This window comes from Ambystoma mexicanum, chromosome 12 (genome assembly GCF_040938575.1).
Source record: "Ambystoma mexicanum isolate Mex_15411 chromosome 12, UKY_AmexF1_1, whole genome shotgun sequence".
Lineage (NCBI taxonomy): Eukaryota > Metazoa > Chordata > Amphibia > Caudata > Ambystomatidae > Ambystoma > Ambystoma mexicanum.
Window position 1 is genome coordinate 743578694 of NC_090936.1, and position 15482 is coordinate 743594175.

The following is a 15482-nucleotide window of genomic DNA, read 5'->3' on the forward strand; positions in this document are numbered from 1 at the left end:
GCCTGGTCTGCCATGTTTTTATGATGATTCTCCCTCTTTGTTCACCCCACTCCTCCGTTCCACAGTGCTCCCTTTATTGCTTGGTATCTCTGCGTGTCTCAGGCAGGGGGGGCACCTCCAGACAGTCTCTTCGACTTCTGTTCCGCTGGGCCACGATCGCTTCTCTAGAGCAGGGGGCTCCGGCCCAGTTTGCCACGATTTTATGGTGGTGCTTGCTTTCTATCCGCCCCACTCCTCCGGTCCACAATACTTTCCTGGGGGTTCTTCTAGTTCTTAGGCGTTTCTATGTGCCTCAGGGTGGAGAGGGCCCTTCGCAGCCATCTCCTCACCCCCTTTGTTGGTGGGTTATGATTATTTACCGGGGGGGGGCCTCCGCCTGCTTTGCTGTGCTTTCAATGGTTCTCATTCACTGTGCACCCCCTTCCTCCAGTCAACCATGCTCCCCTGGGCGTTCTCTTTTGTTCCTGAGTGTTTCTGCGCGCCCCTAGGGTAGAGTGGGGACCTCCCAGCAATCTCCTCACCTCCTTTGTTGCTGGGCTGTGTTTGTTCCTCTGGAGCGGCGCCCGCACCGGGTCAGTTGCCTCCCGCTGTGTCCCGCCTTCTGTGCCCTCCTGTACCCTTATGGGACTGCTCCGCCTGCCAGTCCTCAGCTGCTTCTAGGCAGGGAAAGGACAGAGGGCCACCGTCTGTGTCGTGGATCAGGGACGTCCTGCCCCGTGTGTGGGGAGCGGTGCAACTAGGGCGCTCCGCCTTTGTACGTGCTGGGTCTGCGCTGGCGAGCGGAGCTCTTTCAGTTCCCCCTGCGCTGCATCTTCCACGGCGGCCCCGCTCTCGCACCCTCTCTCCCGCATCCGCTCATCCACCGCTGGTGTTCTTCTGCTCCCTCCGTGTGGCTGGACCCGTGACTCCGTCCAGCGGCTCCTCTCTGCCTCATGTCTCGGGTCACCGCACGGCAGGACTCTTCTCAGCGGGCCGCCATCTTGCTTCCAACGATCAGTGAGTTTTAAACTCTTTTTTTGCCTCGATCCACGATCCGATTTTTCCCCGGAATCTGATAGAGTGGTTAGTACATCTTGCGACGCCTTCCAGTGAAGTTTAGATTAAATTAAGTCAGGTTTTTTTTTTTTTTTTTAACATCTCTTTATTGATTTCAGTATATAAAACATAACAAATTCAATACCAAGAAACAAAAACCAACAAGATTCCCCTCCCCCCCTCCCAACCCCGGTCGTAGCGTAAGTAGACTCTATAGTTCGAAGACCCTTAACACCCTCTTCAAAAAGGGAAGTCCAGCAGCGTCAGTCTTTGGGGGCACCATTGTTCCCTAAACTCCCCCTTCAAATAGTCCAGTGTTTCGCCCCAATCGGCTGCGAAACTAGCCAACTTCCCCTCCCCGCATATGTTGCCCATTCCAGCGAGACAATTTCCCACATTTTCCTGATCCAGTCCTGCTCCACGGGAGTCACTGAGCTCTTCCAGTTCCGAGCAATGAGACCCATTGCCGCGAGGGTGGAATCCACTCTTGCCTTTCATTTCCCCCGACTCCGCCCCCCCCTTCCATAACATTCTTCCCCAGCAAAATTTCCTGAGGGTCTTGACTATCCCCCGACCCCAAGGTTGTAGATTGGGCACACGCCATGTCACACCAAAAAGGCCTAATAAGTGGGCAGTCCCACCATATATGGGCTGCTGTGCCCACCTCGCCACAATCCCTCCAGCATACATTTGAGGCTGTTGGGTACACTGCACGTAACCAGACAGGGGTATAGTGCCAACCAAAGATATACTTATACCAAGCTTCCTGTAGTTGAGAAGCCCTAGCAACTTTTGGGATTAACCTCCACAAAGCCTCCCAGTCTCCCCATTCCATCTCCCCCCCCACCCCCCTTGTTGTTCCCACCTCTTCATGTACGGCCAGGTAACCCTCAGGGTTGTGCTCTCCAACAGTTTATATAAATCCGATATAAGACCTCTGGAACCATCATGGGTTGTGAGAAAACGCTCGAATTGTGTCAGATCGCGTGTTGCTGCTTCCCTAACTTCCGTTGACATGACCCACTATCTAATTTGGAAGTATCTGAGCCTTTCCTCCTCCCCTACCCTAAATTGTAACTTACATTCCTCAAGGGTCCTACATCCTCCTTCCTCCCAGCTCCGGAACGCTCCTCTCTCCAGCCCTGGCGTGAAGTCCCCGTTGTTAAAGATCGGCGTGAACGGGGACGGGAAAGATGAGGTCCCTCGTCTCTCCACTGCCCTGTCCCGTGTGTCTACCATACCCTTTGTGATATCGCTCAAATATATATGTGGTGGCCTCAGCCTTCGGGGGAGCCATAATACTTCACCCAGGTGGTGTTGGGCAACTGCCCTATCCATTTTCACCCAGTGCTTGTCATAGCTCGCTGCAAACCATTCCCTGATCACCCGGAGAAGCACTGCCTCATGATATCGCCTAAAATCCGGTAGGCCCAAACCCCTGCGTCCCCTAGACGCCGTGAGAAGACGCCAAGAGAGGCGTGGCCTCTTCCCATTCCAAACAAACTGCTTGACCACCCGGTCCAGTTCCTTAAAGAAGACCACGGGGACAGACAGAGGGATTGCCTGAAACAGAGAGAGTATGCGGGGAAGGATCACCATTTTCAATACCGCCCCCCTCCCTAGCGACGAGATCCCAAGATTGCTCCACATATTCAAGTCCATTTTGATCGCCTTTAACATGGGAGGGTAATTCGCACCATACCAGCCGCCAAGGGAAGGGGTCACCCGAACCCCCAGGTATCGCAACCCGCCCGGGCTCCACTTGAACGGGGAAAGTGCCTTCAGTGCTTTAGCCTCATCCTCCCCAAGGGATAGATTCATCAATTCGGACTTCTGCCAATTAATCAGCAGGCCCGATACCCCCCCAAATTCGGTCAACAGTTCTATGCATGCCCTAACGGATTCCTTTGGATGCGTCAACATAAGAAGCATATCGTCCGCGAAGGCTGCTAGCTTATGCTGGTATCCCCCAAAGGGTACACCCTTAATCCCATCTGCCTCTCTTATAGCTATTAACAGGGGTTCTAGGTAAATAGCATAAAGCAGGGGAGGACAAAGGACACCACTGTTTTGTTCCCCGTCGAAGGCTAATTGAATGCGACACCTCCCTGTTAACGAAGATCCGTGAGCTAGGGTTTTTATAATTTGCTGCAACCATATTGATGAATTCTGATCCAAGGCCCATTGTTTCCATAACCAAAAACAGGAACGATCACTCCACCCGATCGAACGCTTTTTCGGTGTCGAGCGCCAATAGAATCGCCGGAGTGGTCGTCTTCCGTGCTTTCTCGACAACATGGGTTGCCCTTCTAATGTTGTCAGCCGTCTGCCTCCCAGCCACAAATCCTGTCTGGTCTTGATGTATCAGCGAGGGCAGGTACTTTTCCAGCCGGCTGGCTAGTATTTTAGTATATATTTTTGCCTCCGTATTTATGAGGGCAATAGGCCGATAAGATGTACACTCCTCAGGGTCTTTCCCTGTCTTGTGTATGAGTGTTATTTTAGCCTCCTCCATCGATGGGGTTATCCCGCCTCTAAGCCCAAATGAGTTAAAGAATTGTGTTAAGTGTGGGACCAGCAGGTGGGAGTAAGCCTTATAAAACGATGCAGAGTAGCTGTCTGGGACCGGAGCTTTCCTCCGGGGGAGGGCCGCTATAGTCGCTCTGATCTTTGCCTAACTCGCACCTCTCGTCTCTGGATAGACGCGGAAGGGGAAGAGCCCCAATAAAGTCCCTCTGTGGACCTGGCGCTGCATTTTGCGAAGAGTAGAGGTCTTCATAGAACTCCGCCAACCTCCTCTTAATCCCTTCCGTCCGAGTGAGCCTTACCCCCCTCTTATCTTTCAAGGCCACAATAACATTCCGCTCCCTATTCCCCCTCAGTAAACGTACCAGGAGTGAGTCCGCCCTATTGGCCTTTGCATAGAATTTTTGTCTAACCCTTAGCATAGCCGCCTGCGCCTTCTTAGTCCTTAGTATTCTCAGCTGACCCTCCGCTGCCCTATACTCCTTGAACACTTTTCTAGTGGGGTTCTCCTCCAGGAGCGCTCTGGCAGCCTCAAGTTCGCCTTCCAAATGCGTCTCTAACCCCCTTAATAACCTATTACTTTTCGCCTGAAGGGCGATCAGTTCCCCCCTCAAGGTCACATTGAAAGCGTCCCACCTAGTCTCTAAGCTCGTGTCCACGCTATTGTTCTGCATAAAGAAATCCCGAATCTTACCATCAATCTCCTCCCTCATCACCTGATCCCTCAGGAGCGTCTCCAGCGAATTTCCAGCTCCACACCCCCTCTCTACGCCCCCCCAATCGGAGTTCCATTTGAACAACTTTATGATCAGCGATTCCCATGGGGCCTACCTCTACCGACTCCACCCCTCCGACCAGACTTCCCGACACCAGATGTAATCAATTCGTGACTGAGTTCTATGTACTTCTGAAATAAAGGTAAATCCCTCCTCTTCTCCCCTTAGGGCCCTCAACATATCCCGCAAGCCTGCTTCCTCCCACCGTCCTTTTAAGTGAGGCGAAGCCACTGCTCCTCCTCTACCACTCCCCCGCTGCGTGCGGTCCCCCCCCCCCTGTCCCAGGCCAGGTTGAGATCACCCATCAGAACCACCTGCCCTCTAACAAATCCCTGCAGGATACCTAAGGTCTCTCGGAGGAAGTGATCCTGGCCCGCATTTGGGCCGTAAACCGAGGCTATCGTGTACGGAGTGCCCATGTACTCGCCCGTAACCATGATGAACCTGCCATTCTTGTCCCGGAGGGTATCGTTCACACGAAAGTCCATCCCCCTCCCGAATGCCAAGGCCACCCCCCCTTTCTTCGTGGGACCCGATGCAAACAATATTTGCGAGTAGCCCCTCAACCTCAGGCGATGCTGATCTTTCCGCAGAAGGCGGGTCTCCTGAATCGCCAGAACGTCTGGTTTCTGAGCCCTGGTGAACTGCTCTAGTTTCGTACGCTTAAGAGAGGAATTCAAGCCCCTAACATTATGCGTTAACCACTTGAATTCTGAGATGGTGACTCACGCGCACATCCTGCTCGAGCCCTACCGGTCGCACCAGGTCTCATAATACACCCCACCTGTCCTCTTCCTCGTCGGTTACTTGAGAGCCTCGAATACCCCCATGCCCCTTGTCTCCGCATCTTACTCCCTTGAGATCTGAACCTACCCACTGATCGCTACGACCCCCACCCCATTCCCCCCCCTCTCTTCTCCCATCCCGAACCCCCAACTTAGGGTGAGAATCCCCTCCCGCCACCCCTCCCTCCCACTCAACAACTCCCCAGAGCAGCCGCTTCCCCTGCTCCTTCCCCTCCCCCCTATCGGGCCTCATAGCCCTTCCTGATCCCAATCTGTTGCACTCCCAGTCCCCATGTCCAACTGTCACCTTTACGGGTCCACCACCCCTTGCCCCTCTAGATGTTACACATTGAAAGGGGCTCCTAGGGGTCCCTCGGGCTATGGAAACAAGGCAATGACCATACACGAAAAGATGCGCCAGACACGAGGTTTCAAATTCCCAATGCTAGGGTTTATTGCAAGCAAAAGATAGTATCAATTGGCCAATTCTGATCTCACGCCCCGTGACGTGAGTTTCCTAGACCTCGAGGGACGCAAGAGAGCAAATTACGTACATCAGTTACATATATACAAAATGCATATCATACAATCAGCAAAGTCATGTTCAACAACCCTCTGTATTAAGTTCCTTTGAACTCGGGATGACGATGGACATATCCGACGAGTATGACGATTATAATGCTTTCGATGTCTATTCTAGTAACAATGTGCAATTTATAAAGTGCGGAGGCATCTTTTAGAACATGGTGGTTCTGTTCTTGGAAGCAATCTGTACATGGGGGAAGAGCCACATTCCAAGCTTTGCTATCTATGAGGTACTATTCGTGTCCTGGGAGCCGACACGTTCTAAAGGGTTTTGCGAAGGGGGGCCCTAAGAGAAGCATAATTCAAGCCTTTAACTGTATTATTCTAACATATTCTACCATCGTACGAGACTGGCTGGCAGCTGTGAAGTGATTAAATGCCCTGCAGCTTCTTCCCAAGGCTACAGAGAGGGAGCGTGGGCATTCCTCTCGGAGCTACTCATGAGGAGTTTTAGCAAACTCTTCAGTCCCGCGACCTTGTCCTTTCATATTCAGACAACAATGTTAACAGTTGAGCAGAGTAAGCAGAATCCGCAAGAATTGCAAGCTGCAAAGCAGTTTTTAGACAAAAAGCAATGAGCAATGGTTAACAAGCAAAATGGCGATACTTACTACATTTAAAATGGCCGCTAGTCGGTCAAGCATAGCAGTTCATATTTCTCCAATTCGGTGCATAAGACGGTTGGCCCATGTCCATCAAGTTACGTCTATCATTCAAATGAAGGGTATTCATTTTTCCAGATTGACAACATGACACTCCCCTTGCCAGCATTAGCCACTCTACCCAGGAGCCTTCTCGCCCTCCCTAGGCGATCTACCATTCCCTCGCGCTCCCTTCCGCCTGCTGGCCCCCACCATTGACCATTCCCACACCTTCTGCCTCGGCCTGCCACTTGCCACCGAACCCTCACCGCTGGAGGACCCCCCCCTCTAGGTCGATCTGCAACACATCAGCCCCCTCCTGAACAGATGGTATCCGTTTCTGGTGACCCTCCCAGTCAAATACGAGGCCAAATGGAAAAGTCCACTTATATCTCACTCCGCGCTCGTTCAATAGCTTCAGCACTGGCGCCATCTGCCTCCTCTTTATCAAGGTGACACTTGCCAGGTCTTGATATAACGCTATGTGTTGGCTTTTAAACACTATTGGCTCCTTTTTCCTCGCAGCCTGGAGGACTGCCTCTTTCTGAGCATATCTAGTGAAGGCCGCGAGGACATCCCTCGGTCTCGAGGAGGGACCCTTAGATAGCCTGCCCACTCTGTGAACACGGTCCAACTCAATGCTGCTCGGGGCAGCCTCCCCCAGGATTTCTGCGAAGAGGTTCTGTACTTCTAGTTTGAGGTCCATGTCCAATACCGACTCCGGGAGTGACTTCACCCGTATGTTAATCCTTCGGGATCTATTCTCCATGTCCTCCATCTGTACCTCCAGGTTGTGGGTAGCCACATCTAAGCGCTCTATGGCTTCGCCATTAGCAGTAGTATCCTTTTCCGCTTCCTGAAGCCCCTTTTCCAGAAGGTCAGTCCTTTCCCCTAGTTGCCCTAGGTCTCGCTTGATTTCCCCCAGAATCGTTTAAATCTGCCCGCATAAGCTGGAACTGCTCCTGGAATGTCTTAGCCAGGCTGGAGTGGAGGGCCTGGATCTCACCCACCAAGTCCTGCCTGTTGACCAGAGATGAGGCCCGCACCTCCCCCGCGGGTCCCGCTCCCTCCAGCCCTTCGATGCTACCCTCCAAGCCGTCACCTCTCTCTTGCGCAGACCACAAGGAGCGGAGGGTACTCTGCGGGTCCCGTGGGTCCTGGGACGGTTTGCCACCTTTCCCTTTGCTCTGTGCCGCCATCACTTCAATTACTCGCACCAGAGTGGGATCCGGCCCTGTTTCCCCCTCTCCTTCAGTCCTTCTCCTCCTAATACGACTGCTTCTCCCTCGGCTATCTTCACAAGGGACCGCCTGTCCGCTCGCCCCCCAGTGAGGCCGTCGACACTCCAGAAGCCTCCCCCTCAAGTCTTTCTCCACTGGGGCCTTTATGTGTGTTCAGTGTTGTCCGTGCTCTGAGGGCCCTTACTTCAGCAGACCACCTGTGTGATGCCTCCGGGGCAAAAGGTAGTCTCTGGCTCCTGCCACAGGAGCAATGCGGGGGGGCCCCCTTCTGCCGGGAATAATCCTCAGTTGCTTCAAGCTACCCCCATAGATGACTCCTCTAGGGGTGCACTGGGCCAAAACCAGAAAGGGGGGAATCTGGGCCCCACCGCCTCTTTTGTCTCTGCTCCCAATACTCAGGGGGGGGGTGGCTCCCTCCATGCTCCCCCGGCCTTGGGCCTCCCCCCGGGGGACCCCGACTCACCCCAATGCCTCTTGAGTGCGTCCTCCTCCCAGAGCCAGCAGCCGAGCCCGTCCTGCAGGCGGGGGCTCGGCCAGTCCCTCCTCTCCCTTCAGCTTCCGCCAGTGCAGCGGACGCCTCCCTGGAGCCGCAGCGCCCCCCGCTCACCGGCGCTGCTGCTGTTGGTCTCCGCTCTTCTCTCCAACGCGGCCCCCGGGTCCGAGCCCCCCCAACCAGGCGACACGCGGCCGGGAGTGCCCGCCGCCCGTTAAGCGCCTCTCCTCCGGCTCTACTCCACAAAAGGCGGGCTTCACGGCAACAGCGCAGGCCGGACCCGCCCGGGAGCTCGCGTCGTGCCGTAGCACAGTCCTTCTCCCGGCAATCGTCTGGATGCTTCCTCCCGCAGGCGCGTCCGGGGGTCTCCTCCAAGCCTGCGGTAAATCCGATTCGTGGCGGGGTGGTGGACCGCACGAATTCCTTCCCGAGGAGCCGGAGCGCGCGACTGGTACGTCTACCTTCTACCAGCCGGCATCTTGGAATTCTTAAGTCAGGTTTTAACGGATTGTGAACAGGATCTTGCAGGAGCTTCCCAGTGGCGCGTCCTAACGCATGGCCGCTTAGTCACGCCCCCCAAATGTCCTTACTTATTATAGCAGTGTCCTTGTTAAAACCTTGTCCTCTTCAGATACTTTGCCCAGCTGACAAATGAATGAGTAAAATAATTGAACCATGTTTCTGCCCTGGAGAAAATTGCCATACTTTGTTCCTTTGTACGGCTTGTAGGAGCATAATGGTCAAATAAGTTGGATACATATCCAACTTTCCTTTATTTAATCATTTGCATGCACTGCTTTTGTACAATTGAGGTTTGTGTTTGATGCAACCATGCATTATATTTATCTGAAATATTAATTTTAGTGTCAACTATATTTATTATTAGTACCCGGCGAAGGCCTATAACTATGGACCCCGGGGCATTACCTGAGTCGGTAATGCCCCCGCCGCTTGGTCATATTGCTTAATTATCATCATTGTTTCATACTCTGCCCATCTGGCATATGGATAATGGGCAGATAAGGTAAATGCCACCATTTTTATAATTAATTTGCCCTGCATTCAAATCCAATAAAGTTACTCTTAATAAATGTAACCGAACAAGCCAATTAAATAATCCAAATACTTAGTTATCACCACTACACCCCTCTATGAAGTGATCATCAAATGCTCAAAGTTTTGACCAATGTTTGCCACCAAGTCTTGTGTAAAATCTCTTTTGGACAGAGAAAAGAGGCTCCAAATCCTTCTGAATAGTCTTTATTCCTAGTGACATTTTCCCCAGGGTAACTTCCAAAACCCCAATGAAGTGACCTTTGAAGCCTACCATGTAATGAACAGTATTACTCAATCAATATGTATTTAATTGTATTTCTCCATTAAGTTCTCAGCATTTAAAAATATGTATCATGTTTCATAAAATTCCCATAGAACAAGCGCAAAGCAAAAAAGCAGTAGTAACATATGCAAACAAGCTGAATATAAAACCCTGATCATTAGAATTATAAAAAACAGCTCCCATGTATGTCCACGCAAAACAGAGAAACAACAACAAATAAACACAAAATGAACCAGATCTTCATCTACTCCTACTTTGCAAGCACACTTTGTGTTTCCTCCTGCATATCCTAATTTATCGAGGGGTGGCTAGATTTAAATGTACCATTAGCATCAGCCTCCTGCATTCTGGGGATCTTATTTCACAGATTTATCATTTCCATCTTGTACGTATACGTAAGTCTGCATATGAAGCGAAAGTAGTCCACCTATGTATATTTTGGATATCTGCCTCTCTCCCCATCGGACAAGCTCTTGTTTTAAGAGCTATTTTGAGTTGACTTAATGTGCCAAATTTAGTTATTTCCCACCCGTATCCAAAAGGACTGTCCATTACAACCCCCTGCACCTCCAGCCCCCGTACCACAAGTATTTTCTTTACCAGGGTAGGATGCAATCGCATCTGCACTGAAATTCATTTCATGATTAGCAGAAAATCCCAGATGTGGCCCAAAACCTTCAAACTGAACACCCCCAATTCATCTCATAAATCTCTACCAGGTTTATCTGCAGGGAGATCTGCTATTTGACACAGACATTTATTCTGCAAACCCTCCAGGACATTTGAACCATCTTAGATGTCACTGCCGTAAATATCATGGAACAGGACTTTGCCTTATATATCTCCGGCACTTGTCCAATCAAATTGCCCCAAACCTGAAAAGAAATTGTAAAAAGGCCTTTTTATTATTATTATTGCTGTACTTCTTGAGCCCGGACCTAGCTTCGAAAAGCAGCAGAGCGCTTTACAGAGTTATATACCAATACAGATACATAACGGAGAACTTTACAGAGGTATACAAACTTACAGATATATCACAGAGCCCCCTAATCCTTAATGGTGCCCTTTCAGCTGTCATCCGAATATGACTGACCCAAGCACTTTTCTCTGAGAAGAGTAGGCTCATAAAAATGAGACCGTTCCCTTATCTCTACAATCATTTAGCTAAGAGGTCTCACCCTTTTCCCAAACACCGTCATGTTTGTTTTCATCATATTTAATTTCAAACTATAGTTCTCAAAATAGTCATTTGTGTTTAGCAGGCCCAAATCCAAATTAGCTATGTCTTCGGCATAAAGAAGTATGCTATACAATTTACCCTTCACAAAGGGTGGATTAACTTTAAGAGAAGTACTAGAATAAACATCTGAAAGGAATACATTGGGGTCAACTGTCATCCCTGTTTGTCACCTTTATTGGCGGGGAAAACAATGTATAATTCCCTAATCTTGTATATCGTACAGACACTAATATGTCTGCATATCACAGTTGGATACAATTTAATAAAACATAAGGCGCCCCAATAAAATGTAAATTACGCCACACCATGTTGCTATCAATCAAATCAAATGTTTTCTCTAAATCTGATAAAGCCAAAAAAGAAATCTCCCTCCCTTAATATCACTGTATTTCTCCATGAAGGTGCTCAGAGTGAAGCTGTGATCACTATACTAAGCCTTCCGATGGAACCCGTTTCAGAAGCCTTCAAGATATTGTTACTTTGAGTCCACACTTCCAGTCTGAGAAACAAATTTTCGAGAATATCTTACTGCCAATGTTTTAGGTGGCCCAAGGACTACTTGTCCAGGCAGATGGCATAATGCCTGTCTCAACAACTGCATTAAAATGCTCCCCTGGTTTCCAATCCATTCTTTTTGTCTTTTGGCAATTATTGTATGCCACTTTGAAACTATAAATCAGACCAGCCATGAACACACCACTCATTAAATCGTGGTTGAATTTTCTTTTCGAGATTCTACATTCTGCATCGAACCATGGAGCATCCCTTGCTATAACCTGGACTTCCTGAAATTGGGGAGGCTGTTTGCCAATAGCTCTGTCTCGGATAGTTGCAACCAAAGACTCAAACTGACACTTTCCTTGTGGCCTCTGAACAGTTTTAAGAGAATAGATTTATTTCTTGTGATTCAGTAATTCTTTCCCATGCCTCCTTGTTGAGTGTAGGCATCACCAAACAGCCATTTTGTCGGACATCTTCTTCGTAGTGCCTACCTTGGCCATTAGAAAAGTAACCCTCTAGGTCCAGACTACTCCTCGCTCTGTATAAAAGACTCCTCTATCACAGTGTCAAACAAGGTCAAAACCTTCGGCATCTACTTACAATCATCACTAGGAGCCGAGGCCCAAACCTCCTACTTGAAACGAAATTGTCAATATTATCAGAGGCTCCTTTGTCGCATTAGACCCCTACTAAATATCAAAAATAGTGCCACAATCGCCAGGGCCACTATTTTTTTCTCGTTTAGATTATGGCAATGCTTTGATGCTTGGCGCCAACAGAAACTGCATAAAACAATGCCAAATCATTCAGAATAATGCAGTTAGGTCTATCACAAGAAAGTCCAAACGTGATCATATTACAAAGGACAGAAACGACCTACACTGGCTTGCAGTGAAGGAACGTATTATTTTCAAATCGTTAACACTGGTCCATCGCTGTTTATACGGAACGGCCCCAGCATACCTAAAGAAGGAATTTAGCTGGTATGAGCCGTGCCGGAGCTTAAGATCCGCAAAACAAGGACTACTTAAATCTAGCTTCCCTAGTAAATCCACAGGCTTAGGTCGAGCATTACCCACCAAGGCCACTTTCCACTGGAATAAATTACCTTGTAATCTCAGACTGGAAAGCAATACTCAACCTTTCAGGGAACAGCTGAAGATCACACTTTTCAAATCAACATCTCCGCCACACTGGTCCTCATGTAAAGCCTATTTTTTCCCCCCTCCTTTTGCCTTTCTCTTTGTATTGTCCTGTGAACTCTCAGTCTTTGTGTCTCTGTCGCGCCCTGATGCTTGCGAGCTTTCGGCGCGTTATAAATACATAAATAAAAATAAAATAACCCAAGAGGAAAGTGTTCACTCTTTGTTCAAACAGAAATGCAAATTGTCATTACATTCCTGAAGAAAGAGCAATCCACAATACAGTAATTAATGACTGTGGAACAGAATTGTTGATCGTGTATGCTTAGGAGTGCACCACGTGCCATTAAAAATCTCAGAAAATCACTGGGCAGAACCCCAAAATACACCAGAAAATCAGTGTTCCATTTTTGACCAATTTTATTGTCCAAACATTTGCACTAAATTTCTTTAAAATATTTTACAAAAGAACCTGAAACACCTGGTAATGTTTATTTAGTCCTACTATACTAACTTGACTGGTCCTATGTGTCTAAGAATGTACTACTGACCATTCAATTTCCTCAGCATTTCCTGTAAACAAGCTCTTAATGTCAAAAGAAGTAAAAGGTTCTTTAAATTTCCTTTACTAGAATTGCACGTGGTCTTCTAACTATTAAGTACTACAAATTAAAGTGTTCTATAAGCAGTCATACGTTTATTACATTTATAATTTGTGTTTCAATCATTTGTCTGCCAACTGTGCATGGATATGTTCAATCGAAAAATGGATGTTGCTCACAATTTCATTTGATATGCAGGTTTTGCTCATTCTGCACAAAGGGTTGGGGACCCCTGCACTAACCCATGTTTTTTAGTGGGATTGCATTTAGTAATTCCCATATAACCCTTGAAGGTGAGGGTCCTTTATACTTCTCTCTGGGGTTTCCCTGTTCCCGAAGTGGGGTCATCTCGAGAAGGATCCTGCTTGCCATGCCCCGTAGGAGGTTTTAAGCATAGCAGTCTCATCTCCCTAATCCGACTAGGGGTGGCTTCAGCTTGGAGAGAGGTGACAAAGTCATCAGATTCATGGGCGTAATTTTAGGGGGGGACAAGCAGATTTGTCTCCCCCAACTTTAGTGGCATGCCAGTTTGTCCCCATTTGGCAGGGGCCTTTCCTTTAGATGTCATGTCCCCCCAACATTTTCAGCAAAGATACTCCACTGTGCAGATTGGTCGCACATGCTTCATGCCAGAAGACTCCCACCTCTAAATGTTCCAATAAGAATCGTTATTATTAGCAAATATAACAGTACTCGACTGAACTACATACATCACAATTATGAAGCGTGTAGTTGGTGCTGCTAGGATTTGATTGGTTCACTGAAGGTTGCACACTGATGTCAGGGGCAATTGGTTGTCTCATGGTGTGGTCTTTAATAAATACCTAATCTCTTTGGGTTGCCAGTAAATGTGACCCGTTGGCTGCAAAGGAAAATGTAACTGGATGAACAAAAATGTAGAGTACCTGGAGAGGTGCAGTGGAAAGTTCAAATGATGTTTAAAACTTTGAAAGTCTCCAACTGTGGAATGGGAATTTTATTAATATAAGAGGTAAAATGGACTGGATAACAGCACAGAGTTGCACAACTTAGTAACAGAAGGCAAGTCAGAGTGCACTGTTGGGAAGGGTTTTCAAAACAGTTTGGAGATCTAGATACCATGAAAACATATTTCCCAAAAACACCCTTTTTGCATACTCTAAGAGAACATATGAAATGCAAATAATTAAAAAACAAAAACATAACCTGCTGCCATTACTCCTGCTTCAAGCCAACGTTAGTGATCCTTAAATTAGTCAAGAAAGCAGAAACCATAGAGCGGAGCTGGAAATCATTTTAAAATCTAAGTTCCAGTACCTTGTCTTAAGTACTTCATTGAATTTTTGTTCAAGCTCTGATCTCCTCTGCCGTTCTTTTTCTAATTCTTGCTTTAATGTCTCCGCATTTGTCTCTTCTCTGAGCTTCCTGAGCTCCTCCTCTGTTGAAGCAAAGTCAATATATTTATGTCAGTGTGCTTCATAGTTGATGCCCATGTACTTAGACTGAGTATATAAACACATTCAATACAGTCACAAATATTGCTCCCTGCTCGGTGAGTGACTAATCAAATTCTGGACCTTGAGCACAAATGAAAAAGGAAGTAATTGCTCTGGTATTAACAATGCCAGCACATCAACTAATAAAAGAGTATAGTACCTGCAGCAATGTACATTTTCAGAACACTTTATTCTCCATGGTGCGCTGAAGCTATTAAAACAATTTGAACAGTGAAAAGATTGATATGCTGAACCCTTGTTTCGCATTAATTGAAACTAGTTCCCCAGTTATAACACAGTGAGGGAATGTAACAGTGTAACCCTTATTGAAGGTGTTCTTACTGTATGGGAGGACTGGTCCAGGAGAACCCCCTCCCATGCCTCTTCTCCCCCGGTGAGGTTCATGGCTCACCGGGTGTCCTTCCTGCCACCAGGACCCAGGTGGTGGGTGGGGCACTGGCTGAAGACATTGACCAAACCTGTTCAATTTAGCTAGGCCCTGGAAACCATTTTGTATAATAAAAATGGCTTGAGCCCTGCGCACCGCCGCACGGCCCCCACCCTTGGAGAGTATCACTCATACCTGTGGCCACAGCTCCCTGGCAAATCCGCTAAGAGCCCGTTCCCACGAACAGATGGACATGAGCTAGTGTTAGATACCAACACTGTAACATTTCACCTTCCGCAGTGTATCGCTGTTTCCAGCATGACCCGGCCAGCAGGGCCTGGGTGGAAAAGAACTGTACAATGGTCCCCTGACAAAAGCAAAGTCCCCAAATACTAATGAGCAAACCACCTGTGATGAAAGCGTTCTCTCCACAACCTCTCCGACTAAAAAAACCTGTAAAATATATGAAAATGGCAGGATGGGTGCTCATATGACATTAGGGATGAAGCACCCACATCCCTGTAGCTATGCGCAAATGGTAAAAGTGTCCCGGTGGTTTTTCATGTTATGTGTGTTATCGAGAAGACTGCACCCCACGGTCCCGCGCCAAAACTGAACTAATGCTGCTAGAGTTCCAAGGATGACAAATGCAACCATACTGAGGGCTCATGTAAGGGGTGCACGAAAAAATGCACCATATGTGTGTCTGAGCC

General features: G+C 48.2%; 1 protein-coding gene across 3 annotated transcripts in view; it reads right to left on the bottom strand.

Annotated features, from left to right (window-relative positions):
- The window catches only part of GRAMD4 (GRAM domain containing 4), a 2133975-nt gene that overhangs the window by 1522841 nt on the left and 595652 nt on the right, over positions 1 to 15482 (bottom strand). For all 3 annotated transcript variants that reach the window (XM_069629242.1, XM_069629243.1, XM_069629244.1), the window contains one exon: positions 14203 to 14323. In XM_069629242.1, coding sequence (XP_069485343.1) covers positions 14203 to 14323 — 121 coding nt within the window. The remainder of the gene's footprint in view (positions 1 to 14202; positions 14324 to 15482) is intronic.